We start from the raw sequence: 21,584 nt of genomic DNA, 5'->3' as shown, positions 1-21,584 counted from the left end.
CTGGTGTCTGGTCTTCTCCCCATACAGTAGCAATATCTCGGCTGTGAAATCATTTGCTCCCACGCGTAATTAAGGTATCAAAGGCCTCCGTCGCCGGAACCACTCCGATTACCGTATTTAGCAGCAGACCCGCGCCTTTGAGTTTAATGACCCGCTTCCTGCCACCTTCAACGAGGAGAAAGGAAGAAAAAAAAAACCCCTGCAATACAGTATTGTACTGTACTGCATTTCTCCTTTGATAACCCGCGAATTTGAAAAAAAAAATCGCGCAGCAAATATATAATTTAGCCTACCTAGATCGGTCCAGAGAAGTGACGTTGATTCCCTTGCCTAGAACTTGGTTTGTTGGAAGTCTTGGAAAGAGGCGGTATCAAGTTAACTAACTGAGGTTGTTATGTTGCTGTTTGTTCGCAGTGCGGGGCTACGATTGGCTACCTTACACTACCAGTGAGGTAAATGCCTTTGTCCGCTAAGCGATCTGGACTTTACCAGTATTTTCAGGGTGGGTCACCCAGCGTGGTAAGGGTGGCTTGGTACAGTATTTATCGGTAATGTCCGACACGGTGCGGAACGGTACCCGGACTCATTAAGGTGGAACTATCAAGTGGAACCTCGTGTGGTAAACATCTTGGGTGTCAGGGTATGTCTGGATGTGGGAGGTAATGTTTCCAGTCCACAAATACTACCAAGTCTGACAGAAGTACCTTAGGTTACATCAAATGCAAGAACAAGGGAACTCCAGTACCGGTACTGCAAAAAAAAAAAAAAAGACTTTGTATAGCAAATTGTATGCCCGAAGATCTTCAATACAGCCTTTTATTTTTATCACGCGGCCGTGTAATTTTGGGCACATTCTGCTTGGAGCAGGAAGTATGGCAAGTCAGGCTCGTTTCAGTAATACTGGCCGTCTTGTATCATTGAGACCTGACCGAGAACCCAAAGTAGGCAAAAAATTGATGCAACCAACCTCGCGACCGCCGTGGCCAAAAAGTGATCTACAAAGAAAGAGAGATACATATGAGAAATTTGCTTGCTAATAAAAAGTGACGTCGGCTTGGAGGCTGCGCTAGTCTGCATAAGGATACACCCCCGGTCGATAGAGAATCCAGCAAATATGGTTGTCATCCCAAATTTGCTGCCGCCTAATTAATAAATACTTTACGCCTTTAAGCAAGTTAAATACCTTACGTATGAAGTAAAGCCCCGATCCTAATTAATGCAATAGCCAACTTCGGCGAATTGATCTCCCCGTGCGCCCGTCACTTGCAAATTTTTTCATGAGCGAGTCGTCGGGGCCTCACTTGAGGGATTATCGGTCTGGCCGTGATGGTTGCTTGGCTGATGGTAATTATAGGATCAAGGATCGCAACTATATTCAGTACATTCACCGAGTTCCTTGGGCTTTCTTTTTTATTTCTTTCTATCCTCTCTCTATTATTTCACCTGTCTTTAAAAACTCGGCAAGATGCGAGGTCCCCCCTTGTCACTTGTCGAGGATCCATTGCACAAAAAATCGGATGCATGGGATTGCTTGGCCAGATCTCGCGACCTGGTTCGGTTGGGGAATTTTTGGATACTGTACTTGATGTTCGCTGGGAGACCTGGGTGGGAAAGTCTCCGAGAGACGCAGTTGGATGCACATAACAGGGAACAGGAGCAAGGCTCGTACAGTACGGTACAAATATGTGCAAGTGTGGGCGGGACGAAAAGAGCTTCCCGCAGCTCTGGAAAAGGAGGGTAGCTTGGGTAGGCAGCGCAGGATAGGATGGGATAGGATGGGCGGACGGCTGGATGCACACGCAGCCACAAGGGAAGCCCGCATTACTACGATACAACCTAGCAGATATCCCCTCCCCTCCACCTCGCTCCTTGTCTTTCCTTCCCACCTTGTCAATCCAGCCCACCCAGAACCACCGCGGCGGGATGAGGGTGAATGTGGGCGGCGGGTGGCCAAAAGAGCTGCAAAACGTTCTGCAGGGCAGGGCTCCTCGAACATGCCTGCTGACGATGTGAGCGGGATGTTGCTTGCTGACGACTGGGGGTCCGACGACAGAAGACAGCCTGTCACAACGGGTCGAGATGTACTGTAGATGAACCTAGATCTACCGGCTCCAGGATGCAGCAGCGGTGCGCCCATCGGAGCATGGGAGGCCTTGAGCCTCTATTCTTTTTGATCCAAACAGTCCAACATGGGGGTTCTTTTCGATCTGTATTGCTTCTTATATTAGGATCTTGTTATTGGATGATGATGTGTTGGTTCTCTTTGGCCGCGAGCCTTTCTGTCACTCGTCCGAACGTGAACCGATGGGGAACGCACTCTGCGCTACGGAGTAGAGATAGATGACAACATCAATTTTACTTTTCAGCTCTGGGGTTGCTCGTCTTTGGGGACGCCAATGGGCGTGAGAACGCAATGGTTTTTTTTTTTTGCCATCTTCTAGCTAAAAGGTCGAACATGGGCAAATATGTTGTGCGTCATGATTTCTTCCGCCTTGCTTACGGAGTACAGATCTAAAGACGAGCTGCGAGAGCATATTTGCAACCAGGGCAACACATCCAACCTAGGGTAAGGTAAGGTAGCTTGGTAAGTACCTTGATCAAATGCCGCCCTTCCACCTCGACGAGTCTTTACTGTACAAGAACCTGCACTTTTAACTCGTTCAGCCGTAAACAATACCCGGTGTGGAAATTTGGTTGGTGGAATGCGAGAAGGAGGGTCGCAAGGCAAGGACTGCAGGAGCTAGACGGCGATTGCCGCGCGTATACGAGTAAATGTCATTCAGGGATGAATCCATTAAATTGTACTGTAATCATAGATCAGGCAGGAGTGGTGGGCATATTTTTCCTGGGCACTCAAACCTCTGCCCATGCGCAGGTGGATCCTTGTGTGCATCATAAATGTCAGAGTAATTCATTGACGTGAATGATTTACGGAAATCATGGCACAACGGGCGCCCGTAGATAGATCCCGAAAACTGTCAAAATCGGGACTAACTAGGGCAACGACCAGTGCGATGCTGTCATAAGCTTCCCGTGGGTGCGGCCGTCAACGCCGTCTCTCGATCCCGTCCGTCCAGCTGTACACTTAATCTATACCTTGAACCCTGCCTGGCCTGGTGGTTAATGTTAACCCAAGGAGAAAAAAAAAACATTAAAAATTAAGAGACCCAACCAACAAGCCCCCTAGTCTGTGCATGGAACTTGGACAAAGAACCTTGGGTCACTTGGGTGACTTTGTGGTGGGCACCTAACAAATCCCCAATGACCCCAAATTTGTTCAGTCAGCACATCCTTGCCCTGACTCCTCCCTAGCCCCCCTGACATTTGAACCTCGGATCCCAGTTTTGTTTCTAGGCCAAGCTCATCTTTCGCCCCTGTAAGAGCTTCCACCCCTGATCTCCCTTCTGACAAGGGCCCCTGCCAGCTTCTGCATCTTCCCACCGGTCAAGTTCGTCCCTCCCCTTGTCTTCCCGTCAGCCTGGCTCACCTTGCATCTGTCTGTGTGCCTCTCAGAACTAGGGTACGAGACGAGTCGATTTTGACATCACAAACAAAAGGCGCGTCAATGGAAAGCTTCATTATCCCTTGCGCTCAAAAGAAAATCTCGCGTGAATTGAGAGAAGGCACAAAAAAAAGGAAGAGTAGAAAGTGATTAGTCGTTTCTGTGGCCAAGTAAAACAGTAAAAACGGTTCTTATTGTCCCCTCCTCGGTTCGGTTCTAAGCAATCAACCAACAACAGCAAATAACAGCAAATTCTCAATTTCTCTTCTGTAGGCACGTGCCCGCCCCGCTTGCTCACTGCCTTCCAAGTGGTCTAATTTCGGATACGTTCCGCGTGGATAAGACACGGTAGACCAGCCATCTTCACCTCTGCAGGAAGAAGGGGAAGAAAGGAACAAAAAAAAAAACCATTACCTGCCACGCCCTCAAAACCCCACGTACCTTAGATTTGTACATTATAATTATTTCTCTTGGTGCACCCACCTTCACCGAGCCTCACCGCGCTTCTTTCTCTTATGCCAGACTGTACCAGCTTTCCAGTCACTTGAGGCAGACCAGATACGGACTTCTAGAAGCCAGACGCTCTCCTGGGCGACGCTACGAGGTGAGAATAGTTCCTTCTTTTGTGTGTCAAACGGCTTCCTGCACCCGCCTTTTTTCAAATCCCAAATTTCATCGACAAGAACCGGCCCGTTTACGCCACGCGCGCCACGTGCGACTAAAGAAAGAACAACGACGTCAATTTGAGCTTTTTTTTGTGGACGGACGAACGGTTTTGCAGCTGCAGACTGCATGCAACGCAATCCAAGAGAGCAGAGATGCCTTGCCTTGCGTGTGGGAAAACGGACTGAAGGCTCGCCTGTTGTGCTGCTTGGACCGGCCTTCCCGACGATCAGCGATTCACGCACGCACTGGAACCATTTCCAACATTGCCTTGCGAACTTTCACTCAGTGGATTCCACCTGCCCAATCGTTCCTGCCCGAACATGGATCTTTACTGCACCAGGCGTGAAGAGACTCCAGCGGGAAGAAATTTCTTCAGCATCCCAGTCGCGGTTTAATGGCACTTGTTTTTCTCTTAAAAAAAAAAAACTTCTACTCCATGCTCCTACCCTGGAATTCTAGGAATCCGCGAGGCACCAACGGATTAATCCCATCTTTCAGCCAACTGACACTTTGTGGCACGCTTCTAGTCCAACTGCAGACCACGATCACCCCTGCAATTTCGCGATTTTTAGCACGAACGCCTTTCGAGGACCCAGCTATTTCTTCAGCCCTCTTTATCAGCGACGAAAAACACAACAACCAGAGGAAACAAGACCCGGCCGACAAAGCAGCGTTAAGATCTTAGAACGCACGGCAATACTTCACCTTGCTCTGGTTGGACTTGCCACACGACGACTGACAAAGGTATCAATCTGGAAGGGCACAACCAGATCGCACAACCCGACACAGGCCCAATCGGCTCTGTTCTTCGACCCGAGCTCTCCCGTAAATTCTGCTTCGGCCTCGGTCTCACTTCCCAGCTGAGTTGTGGTCGAGATATACACCACGGGTGTTCGCCTTCCCGATCGTATTCTCGATCAAACCAACAGCGGCGTGCCACCTCGGGACACACAGCGCTCCACCGTTCGCCGACTTGATATTTGGCCCCTAAACACCGGGCTAATAACCAAACGCGTTCAGGTACCTACAGCTGGTCACCTGTAGTGTATGTCGCGGCAGCCTAGCCTGTGCACTGCACCCCATAAATCATACTCATCGGCCCGCACCACTAACCTTTTAGCTCGTGGCTTACAGTAGCAGCGGGTGTCGCGCGATCTTCCACATCCCATTGCTAAACTAGGAGCCGACAACGCTATCTAGGTAAGCATTTGCAGGTTTCGTTTTCTCGTCTCTCATACCTGGCTAGGTACTGGCTTATCATGTTAGGGTTATCTTGTCGGTAACCATCCCATGGTGACCAAGACATGGATACTGCCGCGACATGACTACCATGAACCCCGGTTCCTTGACAGACGGAAGATGCATTCACCTTGAAAAAGCCACATTCAAACACCCTTGACCAGACAATTCTTTAATTGGTCAAGCGACCAGTATAGAGCGCATAGACGATGCTGTCGATCTAGATGACTCAAAACGCTTTCGCGAGGATTGCAGTTGCAAGTTCTCTAGAGACCGTTATTTTTGGCCTGACGGGCACTTCGTTGCGTCATGAGTCGCTGGTGCATCATCATCCCTGGCATCTTGACTACCCTACCCCAATCCTGACAGGCTGCACCGTGGCTGTGGTACACAGCGACCCGCACCCTTGGTCCCTTGCTTAGCCAAGCCGCGGCGCATGGAACCCAAGCTCGAAATTTTGACAAACGAACAGTTACCAATTGGTCGACTGGGAGACTGTATTCAAGGCTAACGTTTTCTTGGACTCGAAGCCAGTATCCTAAAAGCCGGTTCTACAAAGACCCTGAAAGTACGCATTCTCTGTTGCGAATCGCGCCACCTTCGGTGGATTACCGCAATTGCAGTCAGCGAGACACGGGTGGACCCGACTGACCGATTACCAGGCTTAAACGTCGCGTCAACCGCGTCTACCACAGTGTCTAGCCAAGTGCAGGGCACGACATCTTGTTTGCAGTGAGACCCGAGAAAACAACTTCTGCGTTTGGGTAAGTCAGTCTACGTTTTGCCTTCTGCTTCAGCAATATCACACTTTTTTCTTTTGTTTTTGTGCCAGACGTTCGCGCCGCAAGCAGTGTGAAGCGCGTCGCAGACGCGAATACACTGGGTTTCAGGGGGTCGGCGTTCCAGCGTTGGCGCGCAAGAACCATATCGGGGATTTTGGCCGGTTGGAGCTGTAGGTTGCAGGCAGCCTGTTACATTTCGCTAGCGCCTCTGTTTTGAGGAACTGCATGAATTCGCTGTAGTCATGCTTGGCCGGAATCCTACAATCATCCACAACCCCGAACGTCATTCTATTTTTATTACTCGGAGTGTTTATTTTCCCATTTCCCTGCCCATGATTTTCTGGTACATATATTTTTATGTTTTGCAGTTCTATTCACAACCCAAGCCTGTCTGCATTGCTCAACATTTGCAATTTGTCGCTAATTTGTCTCTGATAACTTTACAGACACTCCCCGGCCTGTTTTATAGGCTAATAAGTTGGGGCCAAAATCATTCCAAGTACCTCGCCGTCTTGGCCTAGTAAGTCATTTTTCGCCGGATCCGTTGTAGGCGCGCGGCCTTTACCCAAGCCCAAAACCCAGGTTGTGCCAGTACGACTCGCCGGTGGATTCTGCATGGTCCTGGGCACACGACGTACCATGCATCTAGATCCGTCTGAACATATCTGCCCACGCGAGCTTCCCCAGCAAGCAAAGCACAGAGATGGTGGTTGTACATGCACGCGGCCGGCGGGGAACATGGGGTCGAGTCCTCTGCCTGAAAATACTAACCAGTTCGGCTTATCAACAGGAAATTCACCAACGTGAATAGCGTCCATGGGATTGGCAATGGCTCCTTACCGTCAGGCCCCAGGCCAATTGAAGGAAGAGCCAAACGACTCTGTAAGTGTTGCACAATAGATCTTCACTCCACCGAAACGCACTCAATTGGCAAAGTTTATTTTTCTGCTGCCAAAACCCAATTCATACACAAATCTACCCCCATAATCAACGTCCTACACCATTACATGCCTTTTCACCTGCTCAGCCGACGGTAGTCCGCGGCAGATCATCTTATCTGCGACAACCTTCTAGTTGCAAGTGACAGAGTCAACGATAGTGTGTATGTCAGAGCTGAGTCGTCAGGGTATCAAGTGCCGGCGACGATCCCTGACTGCGCTCTCTGATGCTGGAATACAACCACAGGGCAAGTGCTCAAGATTTTCTCAAGTCCCTGCATGGAAGCACCCAATCCATGTAACTCCGCGCTGCCTCATGGATAGATTCCAGAACGCAGCAAGGTTAGTCGCGAATTTGACTGGGATTGGTATAGCCACTTGAAGTGCAGGGTTGCCTGTTTCAATGGTGCCGGGTTTGGCCTGCCTGCGACGCGGCACTGTGGCTGGCTGTACCAGGTTTGTCCCATGCTTGCAAGCGCGGCATCAGCCCACACACCTCTTTGCCCTGGTGCACTATTTTGGTCCCCTTGTTTATTCATTTGTGTTTTATTCTTATACTGCATTTTTGTATACTGTTCTTCCTTCCTGTTGCCGCATTGCGACCGATTACCTCAAACAAGCCGGCGCTAGTTTGATCATGGTGGAAATGAGATTTTATCTCATTACCCATCCGTGGGGAAAAAGACAAGATGTCAAAGTTGGGGAAGTCTCATCCCATACTCTTGCAAGTGTGCGAGTCGCCGCAATTTGATAATTGAAAATGATCAATAAGCCACGCGCTAGCACGAAACTGCCGGGTTGTAGTCAGAAGACCATGGACCTGGCTAAGACAACCGGATCGTCCAACGGTGTCAAGACTGGGAAACCCTTCCAACGCATTGCAGGCTGCTACCAAGTGGTGAACGTGCAGTGCTCGTCCCTCCAACATGGTGGTTTATTCATCCTCTGGATACATTTGATTTATATGTGCGTCCAGCAAAAGATGCAGAGCCTGTAAACCAATGCGCCGGTCAAAACAGCCACTGGTTTGCCTCCTTGATAGCATCGAGCGAGCGAGCGAGCGAGCGGATGATGCACGTGCTAGTCAACAACAACGTGACCAGCAAGCAAAACTTTCATTTCATCATCAATGGGATGGCGCGCTAGTTGCGAATGCGAGCTGGCAAAGGCAAGGCTTGCGAACAGGGGCTTGCTTGCCGCCCAAGTGGCAGCGCATCGCATGCAGTACTTCAGACGAAGCATGAGAGGAAGCTACCGGTCTCAAGTTGAAAAGTGTCAAATGTTTCCCCCCCCTCTCTCACACACTCCAACACTACGAGTAGTGCCAGTGCCAGTGCCAGATCACAGCAAACCAACCCAGGCATTTGTCCGTTTGCGCCGTTCAGGAACAGACGTGAAGGCCAGTTTAGTGCTAGGCACCGAAAAGAGCTGAAGTGCTGGGGGAACTGGGGCGTGGCCTGGTCGTATTTTGTGACCCCGGCTCAAATTTGCATCCGTTGGAGAAGGACAGGGGCCCTCGCACACACCGCCTCTCATCCAATGCATCCTCGCCGGCCCACACACTCTTCAACCACACCACCTTACCCATGTTGTCTGTCACCCTGGCTAGTCGGGCCTCCCCAATGCCGCACCCCCTGCCAGCACACCACTCTCCACCATGTACGAAGTAATGTTTGATTGGGCACCAAGCAGCTATCTGATTGGCTTGTCGTCAACATGCTTCTACCATGGAGTCTGGGTCCCACCGCGAATCCACACGTCTCAAAGGTCACCGAGTCTTCTTTGCAGGACGTGGTACATCTGGATGGCGCTCACTGGATAGGTACTGTGCTTGCAGGCAAGTTGCCTGTCTAGGTGGCATTGACGACGACGCCTATTACTTTTTGGGTACTCAATCTCGGGCTATTATCACGTCTGCTCCAGTTTTAGTACCCCCTTATTTCTTGCCTGGTATACTGGCGTGGGCTATCGTCGACATAATAATAACCCATCCTAGCGGCCGCCCCCCGTCACTACTTTGTCATTCACGTCCCCACATATCTGCTACACAGTACTTGTGATCTTCTCTGGAGCACCCAGCAATCTTTTTTTTTCTGTCCCCTCCCCCCCATCCAATAATCCCGGTACACCCGCATCAGTAACCCCTAGGCTATCTACTTTTAACCGTGCCATCCCCTGCTGCCTGTGCTGCGTCCTTGCTCACCTTCCCGCACAACCATCTCGACTGCTCCCATCTAGTACACACACCGTTACTACTAGCTTTGCTGGTTGGTCACCACTCTTTCCTGCTGTTTTCCCCGCCTGCACACCTGTTTGAACCATCGCGACTTCTTGGCTACATCTCTAGATGAGAGGGTAATTCCAAGGACCCTCGCAGGAGATTTTGCCATTTTGCACAAGGGTCTAGTGGCCTTGATAGTTGCGCCAACACGCCGAAAACCAACATACTCTTTTTCTTTTTGTCCATGCTTTCGTTGCTTTTCTCTTTTATCTTTTCTGCTTGCAAGTGCTCGCGTTTGCATGGGTCAGCAGAGCGCCTCCAGAATTCTTTGTTCGGGGTTTTTTGAGGTCGCCGCTGGCTGCGCACCGGGGCGAGCGTGGGCACGCCACCCGCTTCCCTGCGTTGACCGCGTCCAGATACCCTAGTCGCTTGCCAGGGTTGCCACAAGCCTACCCCTGCTGTCGACTTTTTTTTGTTCTTGGAGAAAAAAAAAACATTCACCCAGCCGTGTCCATATCTTCCTTCTGTGGTAGCCACAAATCAGCTAACAGCGTTGTTCTCTTTTTAACAAACAGCATCATCCCCACCACCCGCAGCAACAGGGTCAAGCACCCTCACATATACAGCCACATCCTCGACCCTCGAGCATTGTGCAGCAGCACCATCCACACGCTCCTCCCCAGCAGCCGCAGCATTCTTCGGCATACTCCTCGTATCAGCACAACCAGCAGCAAAATCAGACTAGCGGCGGGCAGCACACCCAGGACCTAGGTTATTACGCTCACCAGAGCCCATACAGCACCCCAGGTGCGACTAGCGGGTATACATCCGCAGGTAAGTCGGGTCCCTTGGAACAGAGTTGCACAGACTTTCAACGAATCCCCGTCCCACGTTGGTGCATCCATTGACACGCGTGTTGCCGTAGACACATCAGAAATGATGGCCGCCGCGATGCCCAGACCACCTTACCCACCCATGTCTTACCACACGCCACAGTCCAACTCTCCAGCTTCTGTCGCGTCACCGTCTGGCCATGATCAACAAAGGAGCATGTACGGACAACCCACATCTCAGCTTCATCAGCAGTCCATGTACTATGGACAGCAAACAGCTCAGTACCCGCCGATGCCGGCCCAGGCCGCGCAGTCACCCTACGGCCAGCACCCGCAACAGTCGCACCAGAACATGACCTCCCAACCGAGCATGATGATGTCGCACAACAACGCTGCCCAGCACCAGATGAGCCAACATGGCCACTCAACGCAGCACGCCCAGAGCGCCATGACTGGAAGCCCGAGGCACCCCAAGATCGAGACACACAGCATGCCACCGCAGCTTTCGCGTCCTGGACAGCAGCAGCCCATGACACAACAACCACAGCAGATGAGCCAGCAGCCCTCTATGCCTCAACAGCCACCAATGAACCAGCCACTGGGCCAGTCGCAGCCCGCGCAAAACGGGGCACCAATGCAAAATGCCTCCAACGTTGGCAGCGGTGCTGCGGGTGTGAACCCGAACGCAGCCCCCGGCCCAATCCCCGCCACTACACCTTTGGTAGTGAGGCAAGATCAAAATGGTGTTCAATGGATTGCATTTGAGTACTCCCGCGACCGCGTTAAGATGGAATACACTATTCGATGCGATGTGGAGTCTGTCAACACGGACGAGCTGTCGGCTGAGTTCAAGCAAGAAAATTGCGTATATCCTAGGGCATGTGTGGCTAAGGAGGCATATCGTGGCAACCGGTTGCAGTACGAGACGGAATGTAACACGGTCGGTTGGGCGCTTGCACAGCTGAATACACCACTGCGGGGCAAGCGTGGTCTGATCCAGCGCGCTGTGGACAGCTGGCGTAACAGCAACAGGGATCCGCGCCTACGAAGCAGGCGCGTTCGTCGCATGGCCAAAATGACGACACGAAAGACGAACCCTATGCCTGCTGGCCATATGGCTGGTGGCCCCGCGGGTCCCGGCGGTCCGGCAGGGATGCCCGGCGGCCCCGGATCTATGGGGCCCGGTGGCGGCATGGGTAAACCCATCATGAACAGTATGGGTCAAATGCAACAACACCACCACCACGCTGATGGTCACGGCCAGGAGGGCGGAGAAGTCGGTATGTTCCACCAGATGTGATTTTGAGCTGCTTTGATTTTCCTTGAAGATACACCTCATGTCAGCATCATTGCAATTTACTATACCTGTGCTGCGTGTTTTCCTTTTTCTTTTCATCACTACATTGTTTCCTCGGATCGGCTCTACGTTTTTTATTTCTTCTTTTCACTTGCTACATCATTGTTTCCTTTCCTTTCGGGTACGTTTTTATTTTTTGGGATAATGGAATCTGCGCAGCACCCGATTTCGTTTGTCGTTATATAGCGGCGCCGCAGCCCAAACACAAAGAACGTCTCGATGCTGTCACCGGCAGATACAGTGTCGGAAGGTTTCCCGACTCAGGACGGCCTTGTACATTACATCTAGTTCTCGGGCCTTGTTTGTTGCTTGGTCTTGGTTTTTGCATCTGCGGCTATGGATTTTCTGGATTGGTTTTGGCTACTGGCAAGATGCTCTGCAGCGTTTGCTGCGTCTGCGGCTGGCAACAGACCTCCTTTTTATCCAAGCCTCGTCATCACTGCACACTCAGTTTTGACATGTCCATACCCCACGGCATAGCACCAGTCAGCAGAAAGAGAGAAAGAAAGAAAATAATAGGCTTCGCAGCTATTGTTAGACATAGAGCTGGCCTCCATTGTATTGGAATCCCTCTGCATCACTGATATTTGCGTTGTCCTGTATTGCCCGCTTTTGTTCTCCGCTCATTCCGTCAACCCCCTCCCGTCGATTGATCATGCCAAGACTTTAAGGGGTTTCCTATGCTGACTAGATCCGCTTTTTCTTGTCTTGGCTTAGGGGATGGAGACTCCTTCTCTGATGACCAACATCATCACCACCACCACCAAGCCCCGCCGCAGACTGGCGGTAGCCAGGATGATGTCCGCCCCTCGCACCAGTTCAGCGGATACGGGGGCTACCAGAGTGGCGCACCCTCTGGATCGTCGTCGATGCCTTCCATCCACGACACCCTTCACCATGGCAGCGGTCATCACTCCTCTGGCAGCGGCGCCATCACTGCTCGTCGTCACAGCAGAGCTGATGCGGAAGAACCTGATGACCTTTTCCCCGACATCCCCGAGGCAAAGAAACGTAAGTTCATTTTGGTCGAGGACAGCGACCGCCAATCCCGTCTGAGGGTACGCGTCACGCTTGATGGCGTCGATACACGCGAGATCCCCGATAGCTTCCGGAAGAACAGCTCTGTATATCCGCGCTCGTACTTCCCGCGCGAGATGCAGAGCCCTCCGCCCAGCGCTACCGGGTCAAAGTTCTTCCAGGACGACCTGAGTGACGACCCCGGAGCCGAGGATGACGGCACCACCGACACAGAGGGTCGTAGGGCTGCAAGAGGGGCGAGGGCCAAGGCTATGGTCCGCGTTCCCATGGTGGATGGTTCCGAGGGAGAGGTTGCTATCCCCCGCATGCGCAGGGGTTTCCGTGGCAAGGAGGTCCGCCTCAACGATCTTGGATACCGTATGGCTTGGCTCCAGAGCCGTGTATTTGCTGGAAGAACCATCTTCTTGCAGCGAGCTTGTAAGTTCTTACTTGAATCACGCATTCATCGGTATTCACATCGACGTAGTTCGAACAGCTGGCTAACCAGATTTGATTCTACTCGCCAGTGGACTGCTACCGCAACAAGACGCGGTCTGCTATCGAGTCCCTCATGCAGGACGTCAAGACGGTCAGCCCGCACCTTGAGACTCGCGTTGGCAAGCGGAAGTGGAACGAGCGGATGCGTCGCAGTGAGAAGAAAGACGACACCGAGTCTTCTTGAGAAATCAGCGACACAACCTTGCGTCACTGCACCCATGGATTCGGCACTTGCCGAACCCCACTTGCACTTCTAGCCTATTCGATTTTGACTGTATGTTGTCTGTCAACTCCACTGTTCGTACTTTGCGGCTTCGACATCGATCATCGTTTGGCTGGGACTGCGCATTTTACCACTATTATATTGCACCTGCACCTGCTTTCCATCATCATTTGCTTTTTTTTCATTCTTTGTCTGTCTTGTCCTGCGTTTCTTTACTGGTACTTTTCTAAGCTCTCATTCTTCTTGGCACTGGCGACTGGCGACTGGCGATCGACTGGGCTGGGTGGGCATCGGACATGCGCGTCAATAACCAAAACTGGCAAAATCGGAAATAAAATTGCGCGGTATAGTATTTTTTTTTTCTTTTTAGAGACGGGAGTAGAGGGGTTTACTAGCCATGGGTTACTCATACTTTTTCACTGTCGTTATTGGTGGGGTTATATTTGTTCTCTTCTTCCTTTCGCGGACCTACCTCTTTTTTACACTTGTTTCTAGTCTTCTTTTTTCTATCTAGGCAAGGCGTGATACGTGACTGGGGGCGGCTTTGGTTTGTTTTTTCCGGCTTGCTTTTTCTCTTTTTTTGTCTTTGTTCCTTTCCTTTTGGGTTCTCACTGCGGGACGTGGATATGACCTCAAACCTCTTAGACTTTGTGCGCGATGCTTTCAAAAGGAATTTCAACTCCCTCACGGGGGAATCCACGCGCGTTTATTGTTGCTTGTTTATTTCTATTTTATTTTTCATTGTACTCATTTTCCTCATCTTTATCACGGTTAGAAGGTTGGGTTCTGGTCTCTTGTGGCGGCATAAACTGCATTACGGAGGGTACTGCGAATAGTTGACTTCAAAGATCATATTGTAGTTCATTCACTACCAAGATACGTGCGATCCTAAATATGTTTGCCGTCTTCTCTTGCTACTCGTCTCCTAGACTAAGCTCTAGATACTTTTTTATGACGTGCCCACGCTGAAATGTCTTTGCTAACATTCTTGTTTTCAACCTCTGTTTCTTCGTCTAACTCTGTCAAAAAGTGTGGCTGCCTCCTTGGCCGTTAGGACGGCGACATCACAGCTATACACATACATGGTCCAAATAAGATTATCAGGCACCCCTACGAGTTCATCCGGCCATCTTGGCAGAGCCAACAACTGGGTATGAAACTGTGACTCCATATGTCGTACGTCGTACACCCTCCACTCCCTTTTATCCAACAAAAATAAAACCTTGATCATGATCAAAATGCGTGTCAAATGCCTCCGTCATCTCAGTTCATCGTGAGGCTTATCCTGCAGCGCACCAGGTAAAACTTTTCTTCTTCTTTGCTGCATATTTGGCACAAAATTGACCTTTCCTAGTCGTGGCGTATGCGTTGAAAAGGAATGTATATTTCTGACTCGCTTTTTACCCAGTGTTCGAACACAAAAAGCTTCCTCCAGGTGGTTCACCGCGAACAAAGCACAAAATAAAATTCCACGCCCCCTCCTTTTCCGGTTTGTGTTTGTGTTTTTTTTTCTTATTTGGCACCGTCGCAAAGATAAGTGTTTCATGTGTAATCATCATAAGATGCAGAAAAGAAAGGAAAAGAAAGATGTCGCGTGCTCTGCGCGGGCTAGCCCCCCACCCTCCCCAAAGCCGTAGATGTTTACTTGAAATGGGTCCTATAAGGTTTCTGTGTTGCCCGGTATTTTTTTCCTAGCGCGTTGAGCAAATCGATGTTTTGTAAGATTGCCTGTGCTTTTCAGTTCAAAAGGCCGAGCGGGAAAAGAAGAAGGGAAACAGAAGAAAAAAGGGTTTGTAGTCGCAAACGACTTGCCGATTGTTCACCGATCGATTTGATACTGATATGACACAATCACCGGGGCCTGGAATTCTCATGTTATTTTCGTGTTTTTTGTTTTAGGCGCGATGACCTGCCAACATGGCGATGTATGGTGGTTGCCGAACGATTCACCATACAGCCGAAGCGTTTTACTTGCTTGCCTACCGACTTCACGACTCGCCTTGCATACTCTCTGGCAACCTCGTTTTTTTTTTGTTTTTTTTTACTTCTCTGGTGTATTTCTTTCGTCCTTGCGTCCGACTAATCATGTTACGTTCTCTACATGTTTGACAAGGAAAAATGTATACGTCATGGCGGAACATGTATCAATATAGGCCTATTCAGTAGTCAGTGGACCAAAGATTTTTCGACGTGGCCCGGCAGCTCGTGTAAGCTGGTCCAGGGCCAAGGATACCCGCAGGAGTATTTAGTCCGCAAACCTAAGAGGACGTCTCGGAACGGTCACATGGATTGTTGGAGTCACGAATAGACACGATGTAAGTAGCCGTCTAATGTCCAGCATAGACTTCCAGCAACGTAGACCAGTCAGGGTTCTCAATGAATTCCAATAAGATGAATGCTCGCCCGCCTGCTTTGTAAACAATGCTTCAAAATGTAAAAAAACTGGGGTATGTGGCATCATCATAAAAACATATCCAATCGTCAAGTGGGTACAAATCCAAGGATTAGTCGTCATTCGCAGGACGCTCCCTGCGCGACCGGTGACCGGAACGATCATCTTCCTCGTCGTCGTCCGAGTGGCGACGGCTTGGTCGGCGCCTTTCATCATCCCGGTCTCGATCGCGATTCCGGTCCCGATCCCGATCCCTATCTCTTTCGCGTCTGTCGCGATCCCGGTCTCGCTCTCTATCGTCATCCCGGTCTCGAGTTCGGTCCTTGCGATCTGGCTCTCGATCATCGCTATCTTCGTCTTTCTCCCTGCGCCTGGTACGCCGTCTCTCATCGTCACCTTCTCTGTCACGGTCACGGTCTCGGTCGCGATCCCGTTCCCTGTCTTTCTCGTCGTCCCTGCGCCGATCCCGGTCTCGTGCCTTTTCATATTCCCTGAGTCTCATTTCTGCAGCATAAATTAGTCAGGTTTGTCTTGCTCGCGAATTTCGCTCGGAACCACATGGCATACCTCTAAGTTGAGCAGTGGCAACTGTATAGGCCTCAATCTCCTCCCGACTCAAGACTCGCAAAACAATGACAGAGTCGTCGCGGACTTCAAATCGCTCTTTCCCAATAGTCAACGCCTCAGGGTTGACAAGCTTGCGAGCAATCTTTGTCCATCGAGCGCCTGCAGGCACATCTTTCTTGGTCTTGTCATCTTTGTGCGGGGCCACTCCCTCACGAACAAAGTTCTCGGGTTCGGGGAACTTTGAGCTTGGCTTAAGGATACCTTTGAGAGGCTTCTTGTCGTCCTTTTCTCGCGGTGGCGAGACTACTCTGACCGCCTTTTCATCGTGGGGTCCAACCAGCTCGCGGCCTCGACTGCTCGTACTGTCGAAGCTTCCGCCAGCATTTTTGTCCCGTTGTTGGACAACTGAGCCACTCTGATCCATGAATTCAACATCGTCGTCTCTTTGCGATGGTGGGGATGCACGCCTTGCAGGCGAGTTCTCCCGGGGTCGCCGACGCTCCGCCGAAATATCTCTAGCTGATGTGCGCCGTCGCTCCGGCGAGGGCTCCCGGCGAACAGGCATCTCCTTAGGGGGAGGGGGAGGTGGCGCGGCTGACTGCGCAGCAGGCTGAGGGTTCGTCTCTGATGGAGCTGCTGGAGGGATCGCTGCCGCCCTCTCCGGTTCCTTGGAAGATGTATCTTGAGCAGCCAATTGAGCCTTCAACGCCACGAGATCGGCAGTATCGGTTGGCCTGAAAGCCGCACTGCCCGCTTCTCCACGTGCGCGGCGGGAAAAACGGCGCAATGGTTGCTGATCTTCAGCTGTTGGGCTCGAAGGCAGTGCGGCCGGTTTCTTCTCGACGTCCTTATCAGCAACTGGTTCGTGCGATGATTTTGGTGCACGAGCTGTCTCTCCAGGACGCTCGACAAGAACTATGCGGTCTGCCGAATCATCGCTAAGTCGCCCTTCGGGTCCTTGTTGACTGCGCTCATGCATGTCCGCCACAGGCATGGATTCTGGGCTTGGCTTCCTCCTGTGTTCGGACGGACGGTCGACCATCTCCCACTCATCATGAACTGTAACTGGCTTCGGTCTAGACTCAACAACCACTGGCGCAGGCTTTCCTCGCACCGGTGGTCGATGTTCCGCTTCATCGAGGGGCCTCTGTGGCGCACCGGCAGAAACTGATTCGCGACGTCGAGAGGAACCTCGGTCATCGCCTCCCACCTTCTCGACCGTCACTACTTTGTCAGCTTTGCTGCTCTCGCTGTCCTTTTCTTTATCCTTGTCCTTTTCCTTGTCCTTGAGTGCAGAGCCAATACCGATGGAGGCGGCGGCAAGGCTGAGCCCCGCAGCTACAGTATCACGCAGCCGCTTGGGCTCGTGTGAAGTGCCATCAACTGAGCCATCACTCTTCTTTTCCTTGACTTGCTTGTCATCCTTGCTGCCTTTGTCGTCCTTGATATCATCGTCGCGGCGCGGGCTGTCTTTGCGGGTTTTCTGATCGTCCTTCTCAGGCTTGCGTTCGGTCTCGCGGATAATGACCCGGTCTAAGCTGTCATCGGAAGGTCGTTTTGGTTCACCGTGGTACAGCTTTCTTCGTTCCCGGCGTTCCCGACGACGCTCATCCGACACTCGGTCAATATCGTCGTCTCGATATCGATCTCTGTCGCGTTCACGGTACCGGTCTCGAGACTCATCCCGGCGGTGAGGCTCTACAGGCTTCCCGTCCACAATCACACCAAAGCCGCGTTGCTCGATGGCACTTTGCGGGGTCGTGTAAGCGTCTCTTCCATTATCACGGTCTCGCGACTCTCGGCGAACGTGCTGCTCGTCTTCGCGGCCCCGTCCGCGGTGGTGATGGGTAGGGTGCTGATCAGGCGGCGATGGTCGACGCTCTTCTTCCTGGTATAGCGAGACTGGTCTAGTTCGCGAGTTGCTACGGTGCCTCAATGGGCTGTTTGGAACCTCAAGGCTGCCACTAAGCCGACGGGACTGCGATTCGCGGGGAAAGCCAGACGTGAGCGGCGAGATGGGCACACGGGACTGATCGTATAGTCCCGAAGATATACCCTGGTTCATCTTGTCAAGACCCCAAGTGGTAGGTGGGGGCCCACGGCGCGAAGACTCGTGGTAGGGTCTGCCACCGATATCCGAAGAGATGCTGGTGCTGGGCCGGTGGTACCTGTCGAGGCTCTCGCGGCGGCGCGGCTCCGGACGGCTGTGCTCCAGATCATATCTCGCGAGCTGTCCAGGGTTCGTGTATTCTACATCCCCATTGTCGTAGTCAATGGGCGCGGAATTCTTGCAGGGAGGCATGCTGGCGTAAACCGACATCGGTCGGGTCCGATGCGAGTCGTGACGGGAGTGGCCATAGCGGTCGTCAGCCGTCTGGCGGTCCCTTTGACGGCGATATTCCTCATTGTCAAGGCCAGCACTGTATGGTGGGTGGTGATGACCGCCGTACGACTGCCGGCTCCGTGGTCGCAGAGACGAGGCGGGTTGGGAATAGTAAGAGCCACCGTCATCACTCGACCTATAAGCGTCGCGTGTTGGGCTTCCGGGCTTGGCGTTGGACGATGTATGCGAGCTTGGCGCCTCTGGTCTTTTCGTGGTGGTAACAATGATTGGCCGGGTGGCGGCATCAGAGTGCGATCGATGGCTCCGACCGTGCTCTCTATGGCTTGAGCTCCTGGGCCTCAAAGATTCCCTTCTAGCAGCAGCAGAGTCGGAAACGACATACGTGGCATGATGGGTCGTCGAGGGAGGGATAGCTGGAGGGCGATAGTCGGCAGTTTGTCCCCGTGGCGTCATCATGTCGTAAAGTGAGGTAGTAGACATCGGAGGTAGGTCACCACCATTGTAAAAGGAGGGAAAGCCATCAGTCGTGGCCCTGGCAGGGTTGAATGTAGGCGACCGAGGCCGTGGGATGGCATATCTATAGCGGCGTTCTCTTTCTGACATGTTGATCTTCTGAGCCTGCGTCCGACGACTTTAGACAGAGCAGGCTCGGTTACTGAATTGAAGCAAGGCGCCAGAGACCACGCCTCGAGGTTGTTTTGGATCGCCTGGATTATGGGTAGTACTTGGGTTGTCGAAAAGCCGAAAAACGAGGATATCGCTAGGAGATCGAATTGCGGAAAATCTCGTGTGATTAAAGTGTTGTCGATTTGCTGCGTTGTCGCACGTGGGCGGATGAGTTGCAGGATATGTCTTGTTGGGGAGGTAGCTGAATGGTTCCAACCCTTAGCGTCAAGTACAAAAAAAAAGTCAAGAGTCGAGCAAGAGTCGAGCCGCGGGATGAGTGACAAGAAGGATCGACAAAAAGTAAGACTAGGAAGCGGGGTCAGCCCGGGCCTTTTCTTTTGGGTATGTCAATGTCAGTCCAGTCAGCCCAGCCCAGTATTAGCCCCAGTCAGTCTGCACCCAGCGGCACGGATGCAAAGGGGGCGGACCACGAGCTACTGCTGCTGCAAGTGACGGACCTCCCGCCTCAAGCTGCTCATGGAGCCAGAATGTCCGCTGAGGCAAGCCTAAGAGGGGGATAAGTGTGGGTGGGGGTGGATTGGATTGGGTGAAGCTATGCGGCCGCGCGTACCTCGTCAAGGAGCTGTTTCTGCCAATGATGCGACGGACGGGCAGATGCAATGCGACCAGAAAAAGAGACAGATGGCCGATGCTGCAGAAGGGCTGCAGATTGGTGTCGTTTTGGGGGTTTCTGGTCAGGCAGGGCAAGCCAGCGGGCCGTCCAGAACCACTACCAGCAAAGCAAGCAAGCCGTCGGCGTCTGTCTGACTGGTGTCTAGGCGCTTTGCTGTACGTCGGTCAGGGTAGTTGCTAAATGTGCTTGGCGTGAGATGTAATGAAAAAAAAAACATAAAATATATATATTAAAAAAATAGTCCCCTCAGGAACGAAGCATGCTGTTGCCAAGAACAACCAACGGCGTCGTTTTTGGGCAGAAATGGTCGCGTGCCTGAATACCTTAGCTGTCGTCTGGATAGCAGCAAACCTTCTTTTTCTAGAAGGCTTCAGAAGAAACGCAAGACTAGAGGGTGGCAAACCAAGATGACAAGATGGAAAAGAGAGGCGATTTTGTTTATTTCTTTTGGACAAGAGATTTTCCGTTCCACTGTTGATTTTCCTTCCCGTTTGATTCTCTCATCTTTGAAAGGATTTTCCCTCGAACTAGTTCCAGAATAGAAGCAGACGGACCGGGAGGGCGCCGAGGGTAAGGAGGGCCAAGCTCCAGTTCCTGCCCTGTGCGGCCAACTCCCAAGCCCAACGTGCATGGGTAACCTCAACCAAACCTCAGTTGACAGTATTGTATTATTATTCCGTTGCGTGCGCATGGAAAGACCGTCTGGCCTTGGTCCACTATGGCACGCCACGCTGCCCCCCAACCGAGCAGGAACGAGTCGTTCCCCCCCTCTGTTTCTGCCCATCTCCCAGGTCAAAATCCAGGGTTACTAAGGTAGCTTGGGCAAACATACGAACCGTCCCCACATTCGGCCGGGTTTCCACCATCAAATTTAGTATCCCAACTCCACCGCAGTCAATGTGATGGGACTAACCCCAGGTACAACCCAAGCTTGAACGTCGTGTACCGTCACCTCCATCCCATGTTTTTGTCCTCGGCTTTACTATTTACCTATGTGGTACTATTTTAGTTGGGCGCAGTATCATTGTCCCCTTGCGGATTATCACGCTGCTGCGGCTCTTGCAAGCATGGAAATTGTTACAGGTGCAACGTAGAGTACGGAGTACTCGAAACATGACGTTGATCTTCTTTTCCAGTTCAGGATCAGGAATACGTATTTCTTGCACAAAAGATTCCGGGGCAGGTATCCATTGGTCTGGATAAGGGTATTAGATTTGCTAGGACATGGCTGAGTTGCTAGGGGCTTTTCTGGGTTTTTGGGTTTTTTTTTTCTCCTCTACGTATGGCTTTCATGGGTTAGGTAGAGGGTAGCTGAGCTGGTGGGGTCGATTTGAAGTCTTGATGACGTCCTATTTTCCAGGATGTTGGACCCCAGCTTGCCCAGCACTGAACTTGGTGTTAAGCGGTATTAATTAGCAACTCGCTACGTCGGCGAACTTTTCGCCGTCATGGCTTTTGAGCCACAATGAGGGGTCTCCACTTGGTGTACCTACTCTTGCTACGAAGTACTACTCTATTTAGGTACATAAGGGACAAAACTACAAGGTTCATTTCCAACTTATTGGTACATTATTGGGCCTGCTTGCCTGTTCGGTTTCAGAAGCTGGGCGATTTCTATCAGCTTCTATCGGGCGATTTTTGCCCTACGAAATGCTTACTCAGTAAAGAACCACGGCAACTAGGAAGTACTAGGGCGGGTAAACCG

General features: G+C 51.6%; 4 protein-coding genes across 4 annotated transcripts; 2 read left to right on the top strand and 2 right to left on the bottom strand.

Annotated features, from left to right (window-relative positions):
• Nucleotides 1–5,758: 5,758 nt before the first annotated feature.
• On the bottom strand, nucleotides 5,759–6,333 carry MGG_17990 (uncharacterized protein; the record flags this gene model as incomplete). Its single annotated transcript, XM_003721016.1, has 3 exons — nucleotides 5,759–5,894; nucleotides 6,060–6,093; nucleotides 6,216–6,333. The coding sequence occupies 3 exons, from the start codon at nucleotides 6,331–6,333 to the stop codon at nucleotides 5,759–5,761; spliced, it is 288 nt and encodes a 95-aa protein (XP_003721064.1).
• A 3,990-nt stretch (nucleotides 6,334–10,323) lies between these two features.
• Nucleotides 10,324–11,481, top strand: MGG_17989 (uncharacterized protein; the record flags this gene model as incomplete). The annotated part of the gene is made up of 1 exon (XM_003721015.1): nucleotides 10,324–11,481. One exon carries the CDS (start codon nucleotides 10,324–10,326, stop codon nucleotides 11,479–11,481), a length of 1,158 nt encoding a protein of 385 aa, XP_003721063.1.
• A 926-nt stretch (nucleotides 11,482–12,407) lies between these two features.
• On the top strand, nucleotides 12,408–13,237 carry MGG_17988 (uncharacterized protein; the record flags this gene model as incomplete). Its single annotated transcript, XM_003721014.1, has 2 exons — nucleotides 12,408–12,993; nucleotides 13,083–13,237. The coding sequence occupies 2 exons, from the start codon at nucleotides 12,408–12,410 to the stop codon at nucleotides 13,235–13,237; spliced, it is 741 nt and encodes a 246-aa protein (XP_003721062.1).
• Nucleotides 13,238–14,587: 1,350 nt separating this feature from the next.
• On the bottom strand, nucleotides 14,588–20,400 carry MGG_02701 (uncharacterized protein). Its single transcript, XM_003721013.1, has 3 exons — nucleotides 19,817–20,400; nucleotides 16,236–19,551; nucleotides 14,588–16,172 (listed from the first exon to the last, which is right to left on the bottom strand). The coding sequence occupies exons 2-3, from the start codon at nucleotides 19,180–19,182 to the stop codon at nucleotides 15,781–15,783; spliced, it is 3,339 nt and encodes a 1,112-aa protein (XP_003721061.1). The 5' UTR covers nucleotides 19,183–19,551; nucleotides 19,817–20,400; the 3' UTR covers nucleotides 14,588–15,780.
• Between the last annotated feature and the right edge of the window lie 1,184 nt (nucleotides 20,401–21,584).

This window comes from Pyricularia oryzae, chromosome 7 (genome assembly GCF_000002495.2).
Source record: "Pyricularia oryzae 70-15 chromosome 7, whole genome shotgun sequence".
Classification (NCBI taxonomy): Eukaryota; Fungi; Ascomycota; class Sordariomycetes; order Magnaporthales; family Pyriculariaceae; genus Pyricularia; species Pyricularia oryzae.
The sequence above is the reverse complement of the archived record's forward strand: the minus strand, read 5'-3'. Positions and strand labels throughout refer to the sequence as shown.

Coding starts and splice junctions, on each gene's coding strand:
- MGG_02701 (XM_003721013.1), bottom strand. CDS start 19,182: ATGTCAGAAAGAGAACGCCGCTATAGATATGCCATCCCACGGCCTCGG. Junction 16,173..16,235: donor TGCCACTGCTCAACTTAGAG/GTATGCCATGTG, acceptor TTTATGCTGCAG/AAATGAGACTCAGGGAATAT.